Here is a 27984-nt window from a genome sequence, read left to right as displayed (position 1 = left end):
CTGAAGGCAAGAGGGTGTACCAGCAAGGGATTAGTCTAACAGCGAGAACTACCAAGAAGGACGTGGTTCTAGACGCCACAAAGGAGTCCAATGGTGGCAGCAGCAAAAGCCCCTCATACTGCTGTTAGAGGGCACATTTGGGATAAAGAAAAGGGGATGGTGGCAAGGCAAGCCCAAGCATTCCCCAGCAACACAACAGACAGGGTGGCATAGGCGGTCCATCCTGTCACAAAGAGGTTTTATGAGAACAATAAAAATAACAATTAACTTTGCACAGAAGGAGCAGCACAGATAAGACTTCTAAGCATTTTTTAGATTCATGAAGTCCTTCAGTGATGTCACTGGTTCCTAGAGAACTGATAGGCTGTATTGTCTCAGCCCATAAAACGACTCTCCCCACTGTGTGTTACGCTGTCCATACTACACTTAGTAAATCACAGCTATAGTAAGAAGGGTAAATCACTGTATACCCCTGTGAGATATTTATGTTGGCAGTATCTAAACTATATCTGAGTGCAGTGGTAATTTTAACATGACTTTCTGCTTATGAGTGTTCTTACGAAATTAGTCATCTTGGGTATGCATGTTCTTTTACTTCAGCTTGTAGTCTTATACTGTTCTTAAACTACACTGCTAATAAGTCTCCATCCAGGTTAGACCTCTAGAAAGACCACATAGGTCCAATACCTCCATAACTAAACACGCCCCATCTATAGCAAATTGTGGGATCTCCACAAAAAATCCTGTATGTAAATATGTAAATGAAAGCAGCTGTCACAATGTCAATTAAACACGTCCTCAAATTTATGAGTTAATTCCAAAAAGAAGGCGAGAGAGGTTCTTACTATCTAGTAGAAGACATCCGGCTGCTGGAAGGGAAAAAAAATAATGTTTTTACCAGGAACATCCAACTGGAGATATTTGACCAAATGTAAAAATTACAGCCCCAGAGAGAATTTAATTATTAAATATTTATTGTCCTAGTCACTATACACCCATGTCAAATCCAACGTATGCTATCCGTGGATTGAGGCCGAGCTTATACACAATCAAAGGAAATCTTCCTGCATGCATTACGATCGATCGGAGAACAGAATATACACAGCACCATCTCTGCTGTATAGAATCTGCTCTCTTTAATGCATACCAGGTTCACATTTTTATAGTACTTCTGAAGAACTTGTTGATGTGCAAAAACAGTTGATGAATCACAAGATCAGTTTCCTGACAAGCCTGCGGTTGTACTTATGGTAAAGTTTGAAGGTAGCACGTTATTTGTAATAAGCTACTTCTACAAATGCCATTTTTACTTCTGCTTCTAACATCCTCTGCAATACTTCTTACAAATTCTAAAATATATACATATATCTCTGAGCATATTAAAATGTGAAGCATTCTTAAAGGTACACATTTCATATAAAATACATTGTCACCAATACTCCGCTTTTAGCAGCACATGGAAAAAGAGAAAAAACTATGTCTCACAATCCTGTCTAGTATATTAAATCACTCTCTTCATAGATGTCAACTTGTCCTTATCTTTCTCCAGAAGTGCTGCTCATTAAGCCACGTTTGTCTTACATCATTAGTGAGGGGGTATTGGGAATGTATTCATTACGTGTCACGCTTCTGTCATGGGGGTTTATACCCAAATAAGTGTTTTCTTATATTAAATGTACCTTGTGGTAAATGTGCCTCATTTAAAACACAGGCCGAGGCTTCTTCTCTACCACCTGTAAGCATCAGTCATGTACCTTTCCAGGGTGCAAAAAGGTCATGCACCCACTCGCTGAACTGGAAAAGCCTCCGTACAAATGCACTCTCCACCCTTTTTGACCCTCATTTAAACATCTAATATTCGCATGTGGGGGCAATAGAAGTCTGGGTCCACTTAGCTTCTCCCGTAAGGAGCAGTTTTACACTTGTTTTCAGATGCATCTTTTCCCACCAGGCCACGCATGTCCCGATATAAATGAATAAGTCACAATATTGCACTGTGGGCCCACATTTCTGCAGCTTAGTAAATGATCCTCAGTAAATAATAATATATTACAGAATTATATAAACATTGTTCACCTTCAGTTACTGTGTGAACAATGTAATATTGTCCCATATCCCACATTATATCTGCAGCTCATTACCGGGATAACTTAGGATCCTGTATAACAAAGTGATCTTGTTATTACTGTGGAGAGTGATGCCGCTACCTAATAGATTAAGGAAACTGGTATAAGGTCCACACATGAGCGATCTTCTCCAGTCTGATGTTTATAACACACATTCCAGCTATGTCTATAGATGATAATTAAATTATAACATGTTGATATACGGTGTGTCTGGAGCTTTAAATTGTCCTCCATAACTCAGTGATATCAAATAAGTACACACTATGTACATTTATAGAATTTGTATTTATAAAATAAAGTTTTTTTGATTAAGAAAATTGCTTCAACACTGTTTCATGTTTACCAGCTCAGTAAAATGGCTTTTCTCCTAAGTTAATTTTTGAACATGTGAAAAGAGCTAATTTGCATTTAAATAATTTCTAACACCCTTCAGAACATGGAAACTGTTTTTCACCAGTGTGAGTTCTCTGATGTCTAAGAAGATTTGATTTATGTGTAAAACAATTCCCACATGCAGAGCATGAAAATGGTCTCTCACCTGTGTGAGTTTTCTGATGTTCAACAAGACCTGATTTCTGAGTAAAACATTTCCCACATTCAGAACATGGGAATGGTTTATCGCCTGTGTGAGTTCTCTGATGTCTAACAAGCCCTGATTTATGTGTAAAACATTTCCCACACTCTCTGCATGGAAATGGTCTCTCACCTGTGTGGAGTCTCTGATGTTCAACAAGACCTGATTTCTGTGTAAAACATTTCCCACACTCAGAACATGGGAATGGTTTTTCACCTGTGTGAGTAACCTGATGTTTAACAAGATGTGATTTATTTGTAAAGCATTTTCCACACTCAGAACATGGGAAAGGTTTCTCACCTGTGTGAGTTCTCTGATGTTCAACAAGAGCTGATTTATGTGAAAAACATTTGTCGCACTCAGAACACGGAAATGGTTTTTCACCTGTGTGAGTTCTCTGATGATCAATAAGATCTGATTTCCGCGTAAACCATTTCCCACATTCAGTACACGGAAATGGTTTCTCACCTGTGTGAGTTCTCTGATGTCTAACAAGATCTGACTTCTGTGTAAAACATTTTCCACACTCAGAACACAGAAATGGTTTCTCACCTGTGTGAGTTCTTTGATGTACAAGAAGAGCTGATTTATGTGGATACCATTTCCCACACCCCAAACATGGAAACTGTTTCTCACCTGTGTGAGTTCTCTGATGTTCAACAAGACCAGATTTATGTGTAAAACATTTCCCACACTCCGAGCATGGAAATGGTTTATCATCGGTGTGAGTTCTCTGATGTTTAACAAGACATGATTTCTGCGTAAAACACCTCCCACATTCAGAACATGGAAAGGGTTTCTCTCCTGTGTGCTTTCTTTGATGTCTAATAAGTTTGGATTTTGTTGTAAAACATTTCCCACATTCAGAACATGGAAATGGTTTCTCTCCTGTGTGAGTTCTCTGATGCCTAAGAAAGAGTGACTGATGTATAAAACTTTTACCACATTCACAACAGGCAAAGAATGTATTCCCTGTACGAGTTGTACTGTGTGTAACAATATCTAAGTTACCAACAGAACATCCATCATAATAATTAGAGGGATCAGATGATATATCTGCACTGTGCAATACTGGATGAATGTTTAGAGTAATCGGGGACTCTCCTGGAGAATCTTTTATAATGTCATCTTCTATTTTAAAATCTGAAGACAAAATGAGACATTCCTTCGAAATAGTCCTGCTTTTGCGTCCATCTGCTGGAAATAAATGTACGTAAATAGACATCTTGTTTGTACATTGTCAGTAAATTTTCATACTATTAGTAAGTTTAAGATCTTTATTTTAAATTTGCAAACTATGAACACAATTATAAGTGTTTAAAAAGCTTATATGACTTTTATTTAAGATATAAAATATTGGCTTAACATAGAACACAACTGCATTACCAAGCAACAGATCCAGTAACAGTGACATGCAAGTGGCCTAGACACACTGGACTACTCCACCAATAATGCAGACTTTGGGGGAGTAACAATTCCCAAGCCAGTAATACTGTCCGACCACAATGTCTATCAAATTACTGCCCTCACACACAAACACTGGAGCCATGGAAGCAGAGTAGACTTGGGTGAAACTAGCAGCATGTCCTATAAATGGGTCTATACTACTTGGAAGTTCTCCAGGTGAACACCAAGGTGGCAAAAGAAAACAGTGAAGTAGCCTCTCTATGTCCCTCTGGTCAATCACAGGTAACATAGCCCCACGGCTACTAATTTAGACTAAGGGCTAGATTTACTAAGCTGCGGGTTTGAAAAAGTAGGGATATTGACTATAGCAACTAATCAGATTCTAGCTTTCATTTATTTAGTACCTTCTACAAAATGAAAGCTAGAATCTGATTGGTTGCTATAGGCAACATCCCCACTTTTTCAAACTCGCAGCTTAGTAAATCTAGCCCTAAGGCTTTGATGTAGACAAGCACAGAGAGAGCAGGACAGACCAGTATAGTAGGAAACAGCAGCACAGAATGACGACAGCACAGAGGGGACGAGAGCATCAGGACATAGAAAGAAAAAAGAGCAGGGCACAGTTGAGCAATAATTGGAAGAAAATATAGGGCAGAGCAGGATACAAAGACAGATCAGAAGAAGAGCAACAGTACATACTATCCAATCAGAGAATGGGAGAGAGCTATTGTGCATCGACTGGTGTGTGGATATAATTCTGTGTTTGCTTAGTGATATCAGCTGCTATTTTGCTTTACTATTGCTGTGTTTATATACACACATAAAACTAATGAAATATTTCGGCATTAATACACAGGGATGATCACTGGTAATGGCGGGATCTCAACCCATTGATCAGTGATGGAACCACAGTGGTGACATCCAATGTACTGATGTATTACAAACATTACAGCGTGAGGAGGAAACAGATCAGATCTCTGGGCTGGTAGCACAATGATATAATGTGAGGAGGAGAGCAGGAGTCTAATAGGGGCTGATGGCTCCTGATGTATGAGAATCACCAGAGAGTGTGGGGAGGAGACTGGTCAGATCTCTGGGCTGGTAGCACAATGATATGATGTTAGGAGGAGAGCAGGAGTCTAATAGGGGCTGATGGCTCCTGATGTATGAGAATCACCAGAGAGTGTGGGGAGGAGACTGGTCAGATCTCTGGGCTGGTAGCACAATGATATGATGTGAGGAGGAGAGCAGGAGTCTAATAGGGGCTGATGGCTCCTGATGTATGAGAATCACCAGAGAGTGTGGGGAGGAGACTGGTCAGATCTCTGGGCTGGTAGCACAATGATATGATGTGAGGAGGAGAGCAGGAGTCTAATAGGGGCTGATGGCTCCTGATGTATGAGAATCACCAGAGAGTGTGGGGAGGAGACTGGTCAGATCTCTGGGCTGGTAGCACAATGATATGATGTTAGGAGGAGAGCAGGAGTCTAATAGGGGCTGATGGGACCTGATGTATGAGAATCACCAGAGTGTGAGGAGGAGACTGGTCAGATCTCTGGGCTGGTAGCACAATGATATGATGTGAGGAGGAGAGCAGGAGTCTAATAGGGGCTGATGGGACCTGATGTATGAGAATCACCAGAGTGTGAGGAGGAGACTGGTCAGATCTCTGGGCTGGTAGCACAATGATATGATGTGAGGAGGAGAGCAGGAGTCTAATAGGGGCTGATGGGACCTGATGTATGAGAATCACCAGAGTGTGAGGAGGAGACTGGTCAGATCTCTGGGCTGGTAGCACAATGATATGATGTGAGGAGGAGAGCAGGAGTCTAATAGGGGCTGATGGGACCTGATGTATGAGAATCACCAGAGTGTGAGGAGGAGACTGGTCAGATCTCTGGGCTGGTAGCACAATGATGTGATGTGAGGAGGAGAGCAGGAGTCTAATAGGGGCTGATGGGACCTGATGTATGAGAATCACCAGAGTGTGAGGAGGAGACTGGTCAGATCTCTGGGCTGGTAGCACAATGATATGATGTGAGGAGGAGAGCAGGAGTCTAATAGGGGCTGATGGGACCTGATGTATGAGAATCACCAGAGTGTGAGGAGGAGACTGGTCAGATCTCTGGGCTGGTAGCACAATGATATGATGTGAGGAGGAGAGCAGGAGTCTAATAGGGGCTGATGGCTCCTGATGTATGAGAATCACCAGAGAGTGTGAGGAGGAGACTGGTCAGATCTCTGGGCTGGTAGCACAATGATATGATGTGAGGAGGAGTGTGAGAGTCTAATAGGGGCTGATGGCTCCTGATGTATGAGAATCACCAGAGTGTGGGGAGGAGACTGGTCAGATCTCTGGGCTGGTAGCACAATGATATGATGTGAGGAGGAGAGCAGGAGCCTAATAGGGGCTGATGCCTCCTGATGTATGAGAATCACCAGAGAGTGTGGGGAGGAGACTGGTCAGATCTCTTGGCTGGTAGCACAATGATATGATGTGAGGAGGAGAGCAGGAGTCTAATAGGGGCTGATGGCTCCTGATGTATGAGAATCACCAGAGAGTGTGAGGAGGAGACTGGTCAGATCTCTGGGCTGGTAGCACAATGATATGATGTGAGGAGAAGAGCAGGAGTCTAATAGGGGCTGATGGCTCCTGATGTATGAGAATCACCAGAGAGTGTGAGGAGGAGACTGGTCAGATCTCTGGGCTGGTAGCACAATGATATGATGTGAGGAGAAGAGCAGGAGTCTAATAGGGGCTGATGGCTCCTGATGTATGAGAATCACCAGAGAGTGTGGGGAGGAGACTGGTCAGATCTCTGGGCTGGTAACACAATGATATGAGGTGAGGAGGAGAGCAGGAGTCTAATAGGGGCTGATGGCTCCTGATGTATGAGAATTACCAGAGTGTGGGGAGGAGACTGGTCAGATCTCTGGGCTGGTAGCACAATGATGTGATGTGAGGAGGAGAGCAGGAGTCTAATAGGGGCTGATGGCTCCTGATGTATGAGAATCACCAGAGAGTGTGGGGAGGAGACTGGTCAGATCTCTGTGCTGGTAGCACAATGATATGAGGTGAGGAGGAGAGCAGGAGTCTAATAGGGGCTGATGGCTCCTGATGTATGAGAATCACCAGAGTGTGGGGAGGAGACTGGTCAGATCTCTGGGCTGGTAGCACAATGATATGATGTGAGGAGGAGAGCAGGAGTCTAATAGGGGCTGATGGCTCCTGACACTCCCACTGGGCAGATACTTGTTCATCATTAGTTTGTACTGACAGAGGAGGGTGTAGAATATAAGAGATTGTTGTAGTGACTGAACAAGGAGAATATGTGACTCTTTTCTGTAATAAGTGTTTATTACTGACCTGTGCTGATATCTGTAGGGATTTCCTCCTCCTTACACTGCTGATCACCCCTCACATACGTCTCTTCTTCTCCCTCTATAACTTCTATCTTAATATCAGTCAGATCTTCATCCTAGACAACCCATAAAACAATAAAATAATAAATTAATAATGTCTGATTTCACTAATCATTACATAAAACATACACAGCTGCTCTACAGATCATATAGTGAAAAGTCACCTTGGTTATTTTGATATTTATTGAGACGTTAAATCCCATCTACCTGATACTCCTGTGGGACACTGTGAATTTCCTCTGTACAACCCTGTGAATAAAGAGGACGAGGACATCTCTCTGGGGTATTTCTGTTACTGGATCCATCTGTAGGAGACACACAGTGACTGAATACATTGTATTTGATTATCAGGTGATGTGTGTACATTTATATAAGCAACTAATAGTTTGATAGGGAAAGCAGAAATGACTCTATACGCTACATTTACTAAGTATATAAGGAGGCATGTATTCTACAACAATAAAGTTACACAATAATAAACAGGGTATATTAATGGGAAATATCAACGCCAGTAACCCCATTAAATAAGGGAATTAATGTCTACCATTAGAATTTGATATTAGGATAGTCCCAAATTGAACCATCTGGATAGAAGTTTGTACCCAGCCTCTTCCACCTTACTCCTGATACAGGCATTGTGTATCAGTAATGCTCTAAGATCATATCAGACCATCGTGTATCTGAAAAGTTTTTTGCCCAAAAACTTGTCCCCACTTTCTAACACAATCTGGCAGGATATCAACAGTGGAATCACCAAACATACCATAGATGTATGTCTGATCACATACATACAATCTCAAAATGAGCCCGTGGATGGGAAAACAGTTTCTTGTTCAGGAGAGAGGACAGAAAATGCATCAACTAATCATATAATAAAAAAAAAGAGGAAGACAATATAAGGGGACCAGATATGGAACCATCTGGGAAATGCAAAGAGGCCGTAGAAAAGCTGTAATTTTAATCATATTACACCTACCAGGCAATTGTACCAGATGCTGTATAAGAAGATCTGCATCAGTATGAGTAGGTAATATACAGTAAAAAGTTAGGAGAGGTCACATGATATCTGTGTGCTCAAGTATTTTACTGATTGCCTGTACATAATAAAAACGTAATTTAATGACAATTCAATCATACATAATGTTTTTAGAAAAGAATTGAAATTAGTGGACTGGAGGGCCTCTATGTACAGCATACTGGTCTATTAGTTAATATATCATTGTTAATAAATAGAGAGCACACCCTCTAATATGATCAATGCAGATGGAATACTGCTTGATATGTTGATTGAAGAATAGTCCATTATCTGCTTCCTATGCTTCCCTTCACCAATGGTTCTCATTTCACCTCTTCCCCACTCACTTTCTCTTCCTCATCATTCCACTTCCGTTTCCCTGCCCTTTCTCCTGCACAGTGTACTTACCCTCTGGATCCCATGGTTTAATACCCCCCAAATGTCCCATTACCCGCACTTGTGGCCTACTCCGCACGCATCCTCATCTCCCACCTCCATCGACTCCCACCTCTCTCACAATACCTTGCCCCTTCACTAACCCCTGGCTCTGTCCAGTTCTCACCAAAACCTTGCCCTGCTATACCCACCACCAATCTCACCAACCTTATCCACATATCTCATCCATTTTTCCTGTGTCCTCTGGAATGCCAGGACAGTTTGCAACAAACTGGCCTCCATCCATGACATTTTCATCTCTAGCTCCCTTAACCTACACTCAATCTCTGAAACTTGCCTCCAGTCCTCTCCTACGAGGACCTCTCCTTCACCCATCCACCAGGCCTGGTGACCATCCAGTTGATGGTGTGGGCATCCTTCTCTCTTCCAGCTGCACCTTACAGATCATTCCCTTCCCCTCATTCATCTCCTTTGAGATATAACTATTAGTGCACAGGGAGGATAATGAGTAATATCACAATTGATCTCATCCTATTAACCAGTGATTGAAAGAGTACGGTGACTTTCCTTGAACTGATGTATGGGAAGGAGGAGGAGACTGGTCAGATCTCTAGGCTGGTAGCACAATGATATTATGTGAATAAGTATTATCACTCACCTGTGCTGATATCTGTAGGGATTTCCTCCTCCTTACACTGCTGATCACCCCTCACATACATCTCTTCTTCTCCTTCTATATCGTCTACCTTAATATTACTCAGATCTTCACCCTATATAACCCACAAAACAATAAAGTAGCACTTTAATAATGTCTAATGTCGTTTTTTGAGATTAAACTATAGAATATCAGTGTATAAGACATACACAGCTTCTATACAGATCATATAGTGAAATGTTGCTCTGGTATTTCGGTAATTTCCATCTACCTGATACTCCTGTGGGACACTGTGATTTTCCTCTGTCCAATCCTGTGAATAAAGAGGATGAGGACATCTCTCTGGGGTATTTCTGTTACTGGATCCATCTGTAGGAGACACACAGTGACTGAATACATTGTTTATAGGTGATGACCAGATAATGTGTATATTGATGGCCCTTAAAACTGCTCTCTCCTCTACAATAAATGAAAGTATCCTCTTACCCAGTGATGTGAGGGGCTGGTGATCCTCCATCATCACGTCCTTGTACAGACCCTTTGTGTCCATCTAAATACTCCCCCTCCTGCATGGAGAAATAGATAGTGACATCATCCACCTTATAGGAACCTGACACACACAATGATACAGTCATCACCCAGTGTTACTGTATAATGTTCCATTCCCAGCAGTCACCTCTCCAGTCAGCAGCTGAATGATCTTGTTGGTGAGTTCCAGGATCATCAATTAAAAGCTTAAGTAAACTGCACCTATATGGGATTGCTCTTTTATGGATCAATTTTATATAATATACAAGAAGGGTCTATCACACAAATACCACCCCTGTCAGTTTCCTGTATATAGGCGAGCGGACAGGATCACAGGAAGAATAAACATTAAAATGGAGGAAACATTCTAAGGTCACTACAAATTGTTGTGTATAGTGTGGGCACAGAGCTGTGCACATGGGGGCTATGGTGAAGGAATATAGAGAAGAACAAAGGAAACTATCACTTATAATTTTTATGAAGACAAACATGTTCAGAATATAAAATTAAAAATGTTAAAGATGACCTCCGTGTAAATGAAAATGAACCATGCAACATCTACAAAGTGATTTGAATAATGATGCCTATTACATATAAATATTAAATCATTGAACATAGTAGACTAAATTCCTCACAAAGGGGCCATTCTGAATAAATTGTTCTACATGTAGACCCATGTACAGATTGGCCAAACTAGGGGCAAATCTGGTGCCCATGGCCATACAAAGTGTCTGTAATTAACAACATTTATCAAATAAAAGATAAATTATGTGATAAGATGAAGCAAATCAACACCCATATAAATGTCTCTCTGAAGTACAATTTCTTTTAAAAGGAAATAATTCACTGCAGCTATCCCCAAAGCATAGGGGGATATCAGTATATAGTGATTCAACATAACAAGTCCACCAATAATAGGTGTCCTTTGTATGTTTACACACTGATCACTATACACAGGTCACAGTGATATCACACACCTAATACACACTGATCACTATACACAGGTCACAATGATATCACACACCTGATACACACTGATCACTATACACAGGTCACACTGATATCACACACCTGATACACACTGATCACTATACACAGATCACACTGATATCACACACCTGATACACACTGATCACTATACACAGGTCACAGTGATATCACACACCTGATACACACTGATCACAACCATATTAAACACATCTGATATACAGTGATCTGTAACTGATACATCTGGGGCAACTCAAGATGTCCAGATATCATGGTGATTAATCTCCACTGTCTGGTAAAGAGGGGGGTACCCATTGTATAACAGCCTCTGTGTTGGAGAGCACAGTGACTCCTGATGACCAGGTATCTATCCAGTCTGGTGCTGCTTTTATATTCAACATCATCCTGCAAACTGTCCACCGTCTCCATAACAGAAGCATGAAGATGTAAATAGATCAGACTTTGAGGGTCCCAGTGGAAGGAGACCAGGAAGAGTAGGTTTACATCAGAGTTGTAAAGCAACAGGCATGGTGTATGGTGTTACAACCCCTTAATTGCACTTTTTAGCCATGTTGTTATCAGTGATATAACTATAACATTTCCTTGGAAAAGTACTTAAGGGGTTAAATTCCACCTCCACAGGGAACACTCAGGAGTTGAGTGAATTAAGCTGTCATTGTTATTTCTGTTTGCTCCCTTTTGTCCACTAGTCATCTCACAGCTAGGAGCCAGACCCAGCAGGGGTCACCTGAGGGAAGACACCTGGGGAGGTAGGGAGGGGAGGAGGCTGGATAGTGTAAGCAGCCCACCAATCAAGACCTTTTGCAACTCCCCATGACAGGCAGATCCCAAGGTGGGATTAAGTGGTGATAAAAGAGGCTATCCTGGGAGATGGACACATGTGTGACTAACTTTTGGCCAAGAGGTGATGCTCTGCCAGAGTTGCTGTAAAACATATCTCACTGGATTAATTTGAACTGATTTCCTCACTTGTTGGACCTGCTATCGTTATGGGGCCGTGCTCTATTTAATCCTATTCTGCAGAATAAATCATCCTTCTATTTTTCCTCTAATACGTGTCTGAGTGATTTGGGAACCACGTATCTTCACAAGGGTAATATCAAGCCACAATGTACAGGGTACAATTACAGAAAAAGAGAGAGGAACTTGCACTCAATGGAAAATATCAAGTTTACATTCTGGGAGATGAAAGGATAGTGTGTGCCCCATGTGCAGCTCCCCTCCAGCCCCATCCTGTGTGAGAGGGGGTCTCCTAATTGGCCAATTGCTGCTGTGTGGAAGTCAGGATGAGGCTGGGAACACCCAGTGGTCAGGATGAGGCTGGGAACACCCAGTGGTACATCAGTGGTATAACCGACAATCATGTGATTGGAAGGAGGGTGGTCTGGGCAATAGGCAGCCCCCATATGTACACACCTGCCCTGAGTGCTGATGTCGGTGAGGTGACAGAGACACTTTCCATCAGAGGCTGCAACTCACTTTGTGCAACGAGTTTTCTGGTGCTGATTTCTCATTAATGTGAGCACATAGCAAATCATATTACTGCAGACCGGTCAGGAGCCTCATCACATCTCAAATGTGCCCTCAGAGGTCCTTGTCACACCCTGGATACGGCAGACACTCCCCTTCCATGTCTTCTCATGATTCACTCCTGACTGTGTCCTTTCTCCCCAACGCAGCTCCAGCTCAGCGACACTAGCAGCAGCAATAGATGTCTACCACACATGGAGATCTTATCATCTGCATCACATATATGAGGTAGGTTTCGGCACAAATAACATTCAATAGTAATGTAAGGACAGCTCTATATTATGCTTGGAAAAGCATAATTAGCTGCAAAGTCCTACAACCCCACCTATAGGATATTCTGATTGTCTGCACTGCGAGGAAGTAAGTGGTGATATAATGTGTAGGTGCCAGTCACTGAGGGAGATGGCAGGAGATCCCGTTTTATGTTGTGCCAATGCACACAGTTCATGGAGAACCGCAGCGCCAAGCACATTGCTGAGTGAGGGAGCTGTGTGGTCTCTACGCTCTCACTAGTGAAGGGTCTGGGCAAATAGAAAGCCTCCTTATGTGTGTACATTCAGATTTATTATTACTTCAGGAGAAGAGAACAGGGGGCACAGGGGTGGGAGGGAGAGTACACAGGAGAGCAGAAGGGGTAAAGACATGGGGAGAGGAGAACAGGGGGCACAGGGGTGGGAGGGAGAGTACAGCGGAGAGCAGAAGGGTTAAAGACATGGGGAGAGGAGAACAGGGGGCACAGGGGTGGGAGGGAGAGTACACAGGAGAGCAGAAGGGGGTAAAGACATGGGGAGAGGAGAACAGGGAGCACAGGGGTGGGAGGGAGAGTACACAGGAGAGCAGAAGGGGTAAAGACATGGGGAGAGGAGAACAGGGAGCACAGGGGTGGGAGGTAGAGTACAGCGGAGAGCAGAAGGGTTAAAGACATGGGAAGAGGAGAACAGGGAGCACAGGGGTGGGAGGGAGAGTACACAGGAGAGCAGAAGGTGTAAAGACATGGGGAGAGGATAACAGGAGCACAGGGGTGGGAGGGGGAGTACACAGGAGAGCAGAAGGGGTATAGACATGGGGAGAGGAGAACAGGGAGCACAGGGGTGGGAGGGAGAGTACACAGGAGAGCAGAAGGGGTATAGATATGGGGAGAGGATAACAGGGGGCACAGGGGTGGGAGGGGGAGTACACAGGAGAGCAGAAGGGGTAAAGACATGGGGAGAGGAGAACAGGGAGCACAGGGGTGGGAGGGAGAGTACACAGGAGAGCAGAAGGGGTATAGACATGGGGAGAGGATAACAGGAGCACAGGGGTGGGAGGGAGAGTACACAGGAGAGCAGAAGGGGTAAAGACATGGGGAGAGGAGAACAGGGAGCACAGGGGTGGGAGGGAGAGTACAGAGGAGGGCAGAAGGAGTAAAGACATGGGGAGAGGGGCACAGGGGTGGGAGGGAGAATACACAGGATAGTAGAGTCTGCTCCACCTCTTCTACAATAACATGGCGCTACAGTCTGTTACAACTGTGTACTAATATAATAATATGAATACCTGCTATGAGACACAACAACGCTTCCGCTCTGCTTCTTCCTGCTCACCCGGAAGTTGATATCGCAGAAAAAAAAATATGATCTTTGAATCTCTACAAAGAGGAGATCAGGTGGAACGCACAGACAGGAAGCCGGGTGGAACGCACAGACCGGAAGCCGGGTGGACCGCACAGACAGGAAGCCGGGTGGAACGCACAGACAGGAAGCCGAGTGGAACGCACAGACCGGAAGCCGAGTGGAACGCACAAACAAGAAGCCGAGTGGAACGCACAGACCGGAAGCCGGATGGAACGCACAGACAGGAAGCCGGTGGAACGCACAGACCAGCTGTGTAACATGTTCCGGGTCAGAGGCAGTGGCTGGCAGTGGCACCTACATAGATACCTCAGGACACAGATCCCACTGGACTATACACAGACCAGTAGTAATAAGAGCACCAAGCTGAGGACACAGAACCACAGTTACTATATGATAGGTGACATCTGAGGCTTCCTGGCCATACACTACATATAAGCTTCTGGTGGGGCTCTGACATTGGTCACACTCAGATGTTTATCCCTTTATAGGGTCCCATTGATGGAGCATCACAGTAGAGACCACTCAGCAGTGACACCGGCTATCACTAGTGGAGGGGACTGGTCATATGGTGACTGCTGAGCATCTAATATAGGTCTGAGGAGGTCTCCAGGGAGTCTGCCTCTCAGAGGATATCTAGATCTAGTCCATCACCTCCACTTGTGATTTATATCTGCTACTATTTTATAGTTACATTTTCTTCTTGTGGAAAAACCACAGGGATTGGGATTGTGTACGACAGGGACGTCAATAAGAGAGCGTTGGACTATTCACACAATAAACTCCTGCTGAAATTTTATAAACAATAGAGTTTGCAAGGACTGATGTGCACCAAGATCTGCAACTCTATAAGTCAATGTGATAATACTGGATAGGAAGGGGACTGTGCTCAGCTGCACCTGGGTTATTGTATTTAGGACGTGTGTCTGTGTGTATGTCAGTGAAGTGACCTAATGTCATCTCTTCTCCTAATCTTTCCTCCTCCATCCTCTCTCGTGTAACTGACTGCCTCTCAGCCATCTCCTCCTGGATGTCCTCACGCTTTCTTAAAATTAACATCTCCAAAACTGAACTCATTGTCTTTCCCCCACCCAGATTCCCTTACCACCATGACCTCTCCATTGTTGTTAACAACTCCACTATCTCCTCTGTCACCCAACTCCGCTGCCTGGGAGTCACTCTTGACTCCTCTCTCTCTTTTGCCCCCCACATCCAATCCCTCGCCCAAGCCTGTCGCTTCCAACTCCGTAACATTGCCCGCATCCGTCCCTTCCTCTCTCAAGATGCCACCAAAACTATCATCCATGCTCTCATCATCTCCCGCCTCGACTATTGCAACCTCATCCTTACTGGCCTCCCCTGCTCCCACCTTGCCCCCCTCCGCTCTATACTCAATGCGGCTGCGAGACTCATCTTCCTCTCACGCCGCTCCTCCTCTGCCTCCCCTTCCCCTATAGAATCCTTTTCAAACTCCTTACCACCACTTACAAGGCTCTCTCCCAGTCTACTGCCCCTTATATCTCTAACCTCCTCTCAATTTACACTCCTGCCCGCTCCCTGCGCTCAGCCAATAATCGCAGACTCTCCTCCACTCTGATCACCACTTCCCACTCTAGAATCCAAGACTTCTCTCGCGCTGCCCCCCTTCACTGGAACGACCTCCCTCGCTCCATCCGTCTCTCACCCAACCTGTGCTCCCTCAAACGGGCACTTAAAACTCACTTGTTCCTTAAGGCCTACCAACCATCCACTTAACCTCTCATCTCTTCGGTTCTCCCCTTTGCCTCACTGGCTCCCTTCTGTGCCTGATTCTGTCCACCCTCCCTTAGGATGTAAGCTCGTATGAGCAGGGCCCTCTTTCCTCCTGTCTCCATACCTGTTCTTCCGCTCCGTCTCTACTGTATTTGCCTGCCCAGAGTTTCTGAAGTATTGGTATTTTATGTTTAATGTTCTGTACTGTTTTACCCTGTGTGGTCTACTGTTTGTACTGTGTACGGCGCTGCGGAAACCATGCGGCGCCTTACAAATAAACGATAATAATAATAATAATGTAGCTAAGAGGAGATAAATGTATTCAGTGCCCATGATCTGGGCTAATCAGTCAGTATAGCTGGATCTCAAAGAAAAACTGATTTCTGATACAATAGGCAAATGTTGGAGGAAATTTGGTTTGCAACTTCTGAGATAGTATGTCATGATTTGGTTATGTAACTTTTCTAGACCCTTTTCATCTGTGAGTGAACAACACTTTAATACACAGCAGGAAGTCGTTACCAGTTATCCTGTCTTGTTAACTAGGAAACCTCTGAACAATACAACTAGGAAGTTTTAGGAAATCACAGATTGGTATAAAATTTGTAAAAGTATAAAACTGCGTTACGTCCAAGGTTAGAGGACATATTGCATCCTGATGCTAATTATTGAATATAATATCGCAGACATTGCGGTGCTAGTTGGGATCAGGGGGCTGGGTTGGCCCATGCCAACATGTGTGTCAGAATCTGTATATGTATTTACCATGTAATGTATCATTCCATCTGTAACTTCTGGATATCACTAGTACCTCAAACTAGTGTGTAACTGTCCCTCTAAGGACTACTTGAAGACATCACTGCTTCAAGATCCTGCTTTAATGCCTACTTACCTACTTTAATTCATGTGACCTATAGATTAGACCAATCCAATCCATTATCCGGCTGTTCTGAGGTTGGGACCCATCATCCAGTACCAATGCCCTGCTCGCTACCCTGCAGCTCTGGCCAGTGTGATAGGCCAGGGGGGCCATCCACAGCAACCCTGATCTGAAGACGGGAAGTCAGAGGTATCAGCCCAGGTGCCCAGGAAGGAGGGGGTACACTAGCAACAAGAGTTACCAAGAAGGACCTGGTTCCAGGTGCTGGTGAAGGAGCCTACTGGGGCGCCAGGCTCCTCCTACTTCGGTTACAGGGACGCATATGGGATAAAAAAAGGGGACGATTGGAAGACAAGCCCAGCCAGTCCCCAGCAATATGGACAGGGTGGCATAGGAGGGCCATCCTGTCACAGTCAGTGGCACTTGTGTGGGAATCGGTAAACAAGCTACCATGAGCGGCCAAATGTAATATGAGGTTTAACACAGATAAATGTAAGGTTATGCATTTACGGATCAAAAACAAGAACGCAATCTATAAATTAAATGAGATTAATTTAGGGGAATCTATAAATGAAAAGGATTTGGGAGTGCTCGTAGACAGTAGACTTAGCAATAGTGCTCAATGTCAAGCAGCAGCTGCAAGGGCAAATAAACTATTGGCATGCATAAAAAGGGGCATAGATGAAACGAAAGACAGTGTAATTTTGCCACTGTATAAATCGTTGGTAAGATCTCATCTTGATGGAGTACAGTTCTGGGCACCACTCTATAAAAAAGATCATTTGGAACTAGAAAGGGTTCAGAGAAGGGCGACAAAATTGATAAAGGGTATGGAGTCATTAAGTTATGAGGAAAGGTTAGCCAGTTTAGGCATGTTTACTTTAGAAAAGAGGCGCCTAAGGGGAGATATGATTACTATGTACAAATACATTGATGGTCAATAGAGAGAACTTTCATGGGAACGTTTTACTCCAAGGACTATACACAGGACACGTGGTCATCCCCTAAGGTTAGAGGAGAGGAAATTTCACAACCAGCAGAGGAAGGGGTTCTTTACAGTAAGGGCAGTCAAGATATGGAATTAACTGCCAGGGAAGGTTGTGATGGCAGATTCAATAGATATGTTTAAGAAAGGGTTAGACACATTTTTAGCGGAAAAGTGTATTCAGGGATACGACCGTTAATTAAAATGATGGATTGTAGTGGATATTCGGTAAAAATAGGACTGCAATATCGGGTCTGGGGGGATTTTTCCCGATTGAGACAGATTGGTAGTTGCATAATCTGGATCAATTTAAAATATAAGTGAGGAATCGCTGGAAATCCAAAATAGTTTGAACTTAAAGGACTGGTGTCTTTTTTTCAACCTCATCAACTATGTTACTATGTCTGGATTTCTTGGTTATCACAAAGGATAACTTGGCACACCCTGTAAATGTTTTAATTTAGTTTTGCTGTTTGTTTTTTACTTTGTGGAGATTATATGTTTAACAGAAGTGACGTCACACACAACCCCTGCTTCTGTCATGTACAAACCCTTCCCTGTAGCAGCCCAATGTCTATGTTTCATAAAATAAGGGGGAAGGAATCAGTCATTTAAATAAAACTAACATTAATTCTCATACAGATATTTATTTAGATGTCTTAAATTTAGAGAGTAAAAGTTACAAAAAGCAAAGATGTTTCTCAAAATGCACATGCTTGGCCCACACATTTTTTCTAGTTGGTACTTTGGCTTCTCTTCAGTACTCTTGTAGAGACCGGATAGAGGGAGAATAGTAAGATATAGAGAGTATGTGGAGCCTGTGACAAGCCTCTTATGAAGAGAGCGGAAGGAATGTTTTGTGCTGTATGTAGTTCACAATCAATGGGGAAAAGGCAAATGTGCAGTATAAGGAACTTATAGATTGGATAACAGAGGCGTTTGCTACTAAGGAAGATCTGTGTGCTCTGCAGGGGTTACATAGACCAAGGTCTCACAGAAGCATAGATTTGGAGGACATGTGTGTGTGTAATCATATAGTGATTCCCCAGCAGATTTGGAGGACTCGTCTAGTAACGAGTCTGGGAAATCAAGGAGTCTCTCAGAATGTTTAATCTGGAAAAAATAGAAATTTATTGAAGCATATTTATAGATCAAATGATATGAATCAAAAACATCCTTCCACAGAAAGCCAACCATCTTTCATTGAAGTGGGTAATAGGTAATGTAAATCAGGTGGTAAAGGAAATTATTGTGAAGGAATGGACACAGGTGGATAAGCATCAACCTACCTTAAATTGTCTGGACCTTATGTGCCCCTTTGATGATAGGAGGCCGATAAGTGGAGTGTAACTCCTAAAGTAGATATCACAGTAGCAGGTATGTCATCTAAAACTACCAGTCCTATTGAAGATTGAGGTCAGCTTGGAGCTCACATGAATAGGAAGATAGAGAGTTGCTATAAGTAGTCACATATTTCTTATGGAATTGCTCTAAGGTCTGGCGTGGCTATGACGAGAGCACTTAGATTATGGGGTGATCTTTATACAAATATCCAAGGAAAACTAGTAGATTGCACATGCTGACAAGCATTGGTATTATGCAGAAAGGTATCACAGATCAGTGGGTGTTAAATATTGTAAAAAACAATGGGTACAAAATAGTTTCATTGGTGTCCAAAAAATAAATATTTTTGTTCAGTGAAGGATCCCATCTGCCAAGGCAAAGTTAATAGCTCTATGAAACAGTCTTCAAACTTTGATAAAGCCTCATGCAATCTCTCTTGTTCCAATAGTTCAAGAAGGCACAAGGTTTTACTTCAGACTCAGACCTGGCCAGAAAGACCTTTTGCACAATCCTGGATTTGAAGAGACTTAATAAGTTGCTGGACATCTTCAGTTGGAACTGATAAAGAAATTAAATTACAAAAGGAGCTCCCTGAACCAGGTTATTACACTGTACAAAACCACCAGACAGTCGATCAGGGTGTGGTTAATCCCAAAGTTAAGAAGAAAAGAAATGTCTCTTCTGGAGCCAGAGTGGACCATTTTAATAACAGATGACAGTCTCACAGGTTGGGGATCTCATCGTCAAGGACACGTAGTGCAAGTCAAGTGTTCATGAAACTAAACAAGTTTTCATTTAAACATTTTGGAAATAAGAGCAGTATGGAAAGTGGTTTAACATTTTTTGTAATTATCAGAAGTGGATGTTTCCTGTGTGTGTGTGTGTGTGTGTGTGTGTGTGTACAGTACACACACACTAGTGTGCATGCTGGAAGGCAAATAATATGAGTGTATTATCAGTCATTGCTCTTTGTGTATTGAAAGAGAAAGGGAGAAGCATTTATGAAGAAAGTGTGTTTAAGCAAGTACATGTGTGTGTGTTTAAGTAGGATGCATTTATGTATGTGTGCAAAGAGGATGTGTTTAAGAGGGAGATAGATGAGCATGCATCTGCATGTGTGTGTGTAAGATGATATATTTGAGGAGAGCATGTGTACGTAGGAATGTAGGCCTGCAAACAATAGCATGCCTGAGCGAGGGGGACCAGCCTGAGCGAGGGGGAGGGGGAGGGGGACCAGCCTGTGTGAGAAGCATGCCTGAGCGAGGGGGACTAGCCTGTGCGAGGGGGACCAGCCTGTGCGAGGGGGACTAGCCTGTGCGAGGGGGACCAGCCTGTGCGAGGGGGAGGGGGACTAGCCTGTGCGAGGGGGAGGGGGACCAGCCTGTGCGAGGGGGAGGGGGACTAGCCTGTGCGAGGGGGAGGGGGACTTGTACAGACCCTTGTGTCCTCCTATATATACTCCCCCTCCTGCATGGAGAAATAGACAGTGACATCATCCACCTTATAGGAACCTGACACACACAATGGTCATCACCCAGACACATCCCCTGGTGTTACTGTATAATGTCCCATTCCCAGCAGTCACCTCTCAGTCAGCAGCTGAATGATCTTGTTGGTCAGTTCCAGGATCTTCTGGTTATTGTCTCTCTCATGTATCAGTGAGTGAGGTGGAGGCACCGTGATGGGGCTCTGGGTCCTGCTCAATCCTCCTGACACACAGGGATGGCTGCTGGGTGTCTCACACTAACCGGATGTCTCATTCACTACAGTGTAACCCTGTGTATTCAGAATGACATCAATAAAAAGGTACATTAAAATTCATCTATTTGGAGTTGATATTTTTAATTATGCATAAAATACAACAGTCTATTTTACAAATACATCTCTTGTCCTATATGTAACTGGTTGCAGTATATAATATATACCTTGCCTACAAACTTAAGTGGGCCCACCGTTCTGTCTACAGTCGTTGACGCGTCATCCGATTTGAACAGAAGAATGCAAGATAAGGAGGTGAGGTCAGCTGTAGACAGAGAACTCAGAATAGCTGGTCCACTGAAGGAATGAAGGAGAGGTCAGTGCTGTATACAATGTACTAGACAGTGCATGAAGGAAACAATTACAGGTAGGACACAGGGTTCTGTTTGTAAAATAATCCCCTCTTATCTATTTTGCGCATTTAAAAAAAGTTCACACAAAGTGAAAACAATCCCTTAATTGTAAGATATAAAAAAATACTGCAAAAGCTGCAAACACCAACGTCTTGGGAATCAGTGATAGAAAAAACAACATACTGTGAGCAATAATATATCCCAACGTCTGAGAAGATTTCGGACTAATACTTTTATCAGAGACCATCTACCTGCTGCTTGTTTACAGCAGATCGGATGAGAAAACTGTGGCAGAGCAGAAAGTACCAAAGAGAGAACAGACGTCATCCTGTGAGCCAGAGAGGAGAGGATCATGGGAAGAATGTACTTAGAAAAGACCGAAGAAGGAAACATACTAAGACCAGTGCAAAACATTGTGTATAGTGTGGACACAGAACTGTGTACATGGAGTCTGTGGTGAATAAATATAGACAAGAATAAAAGCGGAACAACAAATAAAACTTATTAAAGCAAGCTTTATTTCAGTGGGAAAATGTTAAAGAAGACTCAATGTAAAAGAAAATGCCCTACAAGATTTAACATCCTCTCCGTCACGTGACCCCTGTCCATCCTCAGTGATTTATACAAGGTGGGCGTCACCTTAAGGTGACTTCTGTGAGGAACCAGAAATTCCTGACTAGATAAAGTATCTAGTAATAAATATAATAATGGTAATAAACATGACACAGTACACATGTAACATATTGAAATATGAAACACTGAGGGGGTCATGTAGTGTTGGACACAATTTAAGCCTAAATCGAAAGCGAAAATTGCATCCGGATCATGCATGTACATTATACTATTTACATAGCGCCACCATATTACAAGTACAGTGATAGAAAATGACCAATAGCCACAATTTCACATTGTGCATGAGTAACACGCATGTGCGGAATATAATTTATATAGCGTCACCATATTACAGGGAGCTGTACCGAGAACATTGGTCCATCACATCAGTGCCTGCGATCCTAACACACAAGGACACTTACACGAGAGTCCCTGTTAGTCAGCAGCCAACTAACCTACTAGTATGTTTTTGTAGTGTGGGAGGAAACCGGAGTACATGGAGGAACCCACGCAAACACGGGAGAACATACAAACTGCGCACAGAGTAGAACGGAAATATTTTGTTTAAATAATAACGTTTCTTTTCATTCACTTTTCCCCGTTAAAAGAACAAGCATTGTGTACATACCCAGCAATGTGTTAATAGGCTTCCATGGGGAAACTACTGCTGGGGAGACCTGGGGAATGTTACCTGTGGCCTGGAGTAAGTTCATGATGAATAAGTCCTACCTCAGAGAGAAGACTTATCACCCTTCAATAAATAGGCTCCTGGGTCATGCAGGGATAGCTGCAGGTGATAGTCTTTGTATTGCTTTATTTTATTGATTTTGTATGTGACCTCTTGAAAAGTCCTGAGTTCGTTCTGTTCATGAGAACATGGCTTCTAATATCAGTTTGTTGCAGTTGATGTAATTTGCAGCCCTGTGTACAGAACACGTTACATTGCAATCTTATCAGAAAAGATGGTCTTATGTCATACTTGAGATAGCAGTACCTCAGTCTAGCAATTGAGAATCTTTAAGTCCAAAGGTCTATGTAACATTGGTGCTCAGTGGGTAGCAGTAAGACTGGGTGCTATCACATGATAAACGACTGGTTGGCCGAATATCACATTAGTGTGTACACTGCAACGATGGAACGATGTCCTTCCAGTACTGCAGTGTGTCTGCACTCAGGACCGGCAGTGTCCATAGATCTCTATGGAGTGTGTAGAGTCACAATCTTGTCAGCCGATGGTTATGATGGATGAAGAGCACAGATCTGAAGGCAAATCTTGTAAAACGTATATATTTTGTACACGTGATTCGGCATGCTGATCAGGAGAAATCTTCTGTAGTGTGCCCAGCTTTAAATTCATTTTGTATCACTGCATACCGCAGCGATACCAAATGTACTGCCGCTTGAAGTTACCATGCCAGGAGTCATTAGCAAACCCTGGCGCTCCCACCCTCATCTAAACTAAATAAAACCTCCTTCACCAGCAGCCTAATGCTGTTGGCGAATAGAGGCTAAGGTTGAGACTGAACACTACAATGGAACACGGCGTTGGTTGAAGAGCGACTTCTGAAGTCCATAGGACTCAAGTACGAGTCTACGGGGACTGCAGTGACGAGTCTATGGGGACTACAGTGACTAAACTATGGGGACTACAGTGACGAGTCTATGGGGACTGCAGTGATGAGTCTATGGGGACTACAGTGATGAGTCTATGGGGACTGCAGTGACTAAACTATAGGGACTACAGTGACAAGTCTATGGGGACTGCAGTGACTAAACTATGGGGACTACAGTGACTAATCTATGGGGACTACAGTGACTAAACTATGGGGACTACAGTGACTAAACTATGGGGACTACAGTGACTAAACTATTGGGACTGCAGTGACTAAACTATCGGAACTACAGTGACTAAACTATGGGAACTACAGTGACTATATAGTATATACAGTGTCCTGTCCCTACATCTATATCTATATAGTATATACAGTGTCCTGTCCCTACATCTATATCTATATAGTATATACAGTGTCCTGTCCCTACATCTATATCTATAGTATATACAGTGTCCTGTCCTTATATCTATAGTATATACAGTGTCCTGTCCCTACATCTATATCTATAGTATATACAGTGTCCTGTCCCTTCATCTATATCTATAGTATATACAGTGTCCTGTCCCTACATCTATATCTATAGTATATACAGTGTCCTGTCCCTACATCTATATCTATAGTATATACAGTGTCCTGTCCCTACATCTATATCTATAGTATATACAGTGTCCTGTCATTACATCTATATCTACAGTATATACAGTCTCCTGTCCTTATATCTATAGTATATACACTGTCCTGTCCTTACATCTATATCTATAGTATATATACAGTGTCCTGTCCTTACATCTATATCTACAGTATATACAGTCTCCTGTCCTTATATCTATATCTATAGTATATACAGTGCCCTGTCCCTACATCTATATCTATAGTATATACAGTGATCTATAGTATATACAGTGTCCTGTCCTTATATCTATATCTATAGTATATACAGTGTCCTGTCCCTACATCTTTATCTATAGTATATACAGTCTCCTGTCCTTATATCTATATCTATAGTATATACAGTGTCCTGTCTTTACATCTATATCTATAGTATATACAGTGTCCTATCCTATATCTATAGTATATACAGTGTCCTATCCTACATCTATATCTATAGTATATACAGTGTCCTGTCCTTATATCTATATCTATAGTATATACAGTGTCCTGTCCTTACATCTATATCTATAGTATATACAGTGTCCTGTCCTTATATCTATATCTATAGTATATACAGTGTCCTGTCCCTACATCTATATCTATAGTATATACAGTCTCCTGTCCTTATATCTATATCTATAGTATATACAGTGTCCTGTCCCTACATCTATATCTATAGTATATACGGTGTCCTGTCCTTACATCTATATCTATAGTATATACAGTGTCCTGTCCTTACATCTATAGTATATACAGTGTCCTGTCCCTACATCTATATCTATAGTATATACAGTGTCCTGTCCTTATATCTATATCTATAGTATATACAGTGTCCTGTCCCTACATCTATAGTATATACAGTGTCCTGTCCTTATATCTATATCTATAGTATATACAGTGTCCTGTCCTTATATCTATAGTATATACAGTGTCCTGTCCCTACATCTATATCTATAGTATATACAGTCTCCTGTCCTTATATCTATATCTATAGTATATACAGTGTCCTGTCCCTACATCTATATCTATAGTATATACAGTGTCCTGTCCTTATATCTATAGTATATACAGTGTCCTGTCCCTACATCTATATCTATAGTATATACAGTGTCCTGTCCCTTCATCTATATCTATAGTATATACAGTGTCCTGTCCCTACATCTATATCTATAGTATATACAGTGTCCTGTCCCTACATCTATATCTATAGTATATACAGTGTCCTGTCCCTACATCTATATCTATAGTATATACAGTGTCCTGTCATTACATCTATATCTACAGTATATACAGTCTCCTGTCCTTATATCTATATCTATAGTATATACAGTGTCCTGTCCTTATATCTATAGTATATACAGTGTCCTGTCCCTACATCTATATCTATAGTATATACAGTCTCCTGTCCTTATATCTATATCTATAGTATATACAGTGTCCTGTCTTTACATCTATATCTATAGTATATACAGTGTCCTGTCCTTACATCTATATCTATAGTATATACAGTGTCCTGTCCTTACATCTATATCTATAGTATATACAGTGTCCTATCCTTATACCTATATCTATAGTATATACAGTGTCCGATCCCTACATCTATAGCTATAGTATATACAGTGTCCTGTCCCTACATCTATATCTATAGTATATACAGTGTCCTGTCCTTATATCTATATCTATAGTATATACAGTGTCCGATCCCTACATCTATAGCTATAGTATATACAGTGTCCTGTCCCTACATCTATATCTATAGTATATACAGTGTCCTGTCCCTACATCTATATCTATAGTATATACAGTGTCCTGTCCTTATATCTATATTATATACAGTGTCCTGTCCCTACATCTATATCTATAGTATATACAGTGTCCTGTCCTTACATCTATATCTATAGTATATACAGTGTCCTGTCCTTACATCTATATCTATAGTATATACAGTGTCCTGTCCTTACATCTATATCTATAGTATATACAGTGTCCTGTCCTTATATCTATATCTATAGTATATATAGTGTCCTGTCCTTATATCTATATCTATAGTATATACAGTGTCCTGTCCGTACATCTATATCTATAGTATATACAGTGTCCTGTCCTTATATCTATATCTATAGTATATATAGTGTCCTGTCCTTATATCTATATCTATAGTATATACAGTGTCCTGTCCGTACATCTATATCTATAGTATATACAGTGTCCTGTCCGTACATCTATATCTATAGTATATACAGTGTCCTGTCCTTACATCTATATCTATAGTATATACAGTGTCCTGTCCTTACATCTATATCTATAGTATATACAGTGTCCTGTCCTTATATCTATATCTATAGTATATATAGTGTCCTGTCCTTATATCTATATCTATAGTATATACAGTGTCCTGTCCGTACATCTATATCTATATTATATACAGTGTCCTGTCCTTACATCTATAACCCTTTCTAGATGCAGTTTTAATCCTAATCTTTTCCCCTTTTTCATCATCACCATTTATTTATAAAGCGTCATTAATTTTGCAGCGCTGTACAGAGCACTTACATCAGTCTTTGCCACATTGGGGCTTACAGTCTAAATTCCCTAACATACACACACACACACACACACACACACACACATAATTACACACACACTCAGACTAGGGTCAATTTGATAGCAACCAATTAACCTACCAGTATGTTTTTGGAGTGTGGGAGAAAATCGGAGCACCCGGAGGAAACCCACGCAAACACGGGGAGAACATACAAACTCCACACAGATAAGGCCATGGTCGGGAATTGAACTCATGACCCTAGTGCTGTGAGGCAGAAGTGCTAACCACTGAGCCACCATGCTGCCTCTTTGCTTGATACTCTCCTCTCCCTTTTATCCACCCTGACCTGCCCTAACCAGACCGCCTCCCTCTACAACCATAGTTTACCTGGCTCTGCTGCTTCCACCTCTTCTGGCTTCTTTAAAAATGCACACGTAACGTCGAACGCCACTGGAAGAAATCTCGTTACCTGGCAAACTCCCGACATTTCAAGTTCATCCTCTCATCCCACTGTTCCGCCCTCTCCATCCCTAAACAATCCTTCAAATCTGTGACGAAACGAGCTGGATATCCCTTCAACCAGCCTGTCCCTCGTTTCTCATAAAATGTTTAGCTGTACTTTTTATAGCCCTTGCTTTTATTCCCCAGCTCAACAGAGTGCAACTGCAGTGTCTAATTACATGTGGATAAGGGGACATTGTTGCTCATTGTAATTATGTGTATTGTTTATTGTTGATATTGCAGTGATGCTGTTATTCATTATTCTTAAAGTGAAGCCAGGTGGGTTATGGGTTAGGATCAAGTTCCAGGACACAGGTGAGGGGCTGACAGCTATCCTATATTTGGAGGTGGGGAAGGACAATTAGTATCCATTGTCCTCCTCAGGACTTGTCCAGACATTTTGTCTGCAACCCAGCAGGGGAGCTGTGGAAGCACAGCTCATTTCCAACCCCCTGATCCAGCACCCACCAATGTTTAAGAGGGACAGAGCCAGGGGATTGTCCAGGGAGGGGAAAGCACTAAGGAAATTTGACTCTGGATATAGAGAGTCTCTCCGGGGGGGTTCATTCTGAGGTTTGATAGCTATAAGCTCCAGAGTGGCTGGGTTTTTTTTGAGTTGCGTTATTCTACCAGTGGACTACATCTGCAGATCCATGGGTCTTCAAGTCAGGACAGCCAAGTGACTTTAACTCATTAAGCTAGTGGTGTAAAGGACAGA

At 42.4% G+C, this 27984-nt stretch overlaps 2 protein-coding genes across 3 annotated transcripts in view; one reads left to right on the top strand and one right to left on the bottom strand.

Moving 5' to 3' along the window:
- The window catches only part of LOC142160132 (uncharacterized), a 187585-nt gene that overhangs the window by 77060 nt on the left and 82541 nt on the right, over positions 1 to 27984 (top strand). The window lies entirely within an intron of this gene.
- Positions 984 to 13546, bottom strand: LOC142160106 (uncharacterized). Of its 2 annotated transcripts, none has more exons than XM_075215059.1 (7): positions 12549 to 13546; positions 10083 to 10162; positions 9868 to 9965; positions 9600 to 9711; positions 7738 to 7835; positions 7475 to 7586; positions 984 to 3897 (listed from the first exon to the last, which is right to left on the bottom strand). In XM_075215059.1, the coding sequence occupies exons 2-7, from the start codon at positions 10144 to 10146 to the stop codon at positions 2546 to 2548; spliced, it is 1836 nt and encodes a 611-aa protein (XP_075071160.1). In that variant the 5' UTR covers positions 10147 to 10162; positions 12549 to 13546; the 3' UTR covers positions 984 to 2545. The 2 variants fall into 2 exon arrangements, with proteins under 2 accessions (XP_075071160.1, XP_075071161.1); XM_075215060.1 differs by having other exon boundaries at positions 984 to 3894.

Source organism: Mixophyes fleayi, chromosome 6 (assembly GCF_038048845.1).
Source record: "Mixophyes fleayi isolate aMixFle1 chromosome 6, aMixFle1.hap1, whole genome shotgun sequence".
NCBI lineage: Eukaryota > Metazoa > Chordata > Amphibia > Anura > Limnodynastidae > Mixophyes > Mixophyes fleayi.
Note: the sequence above shows the minus strand (reverse complement) of the source record. Positions and strands in the feature narration are given on the sequence as shown.

Coding starts and splice junctions, on each gene's coding strand:
- LOC142160106 (XM_075215059.1), bottom strand. CDS start 10,146: ATGGACACAAAGGGTCTGTACAAGGACGTGATGATGGAGGATCACCAG. Junction 7,587..7,737: donor GTGTCCCACAGGAGTATCAG/GTAGATGGGATT, acceptor TGGGTTGTCTAG/GATGAAGATCTGACTGATAT. Junction 3,898..7,474: donor CCCTACAGATATCAGCACAG/GTCAGTAATAAA, acceptor ATTTATTTCCAG/CAGATGGACGCAAAAGCAGG.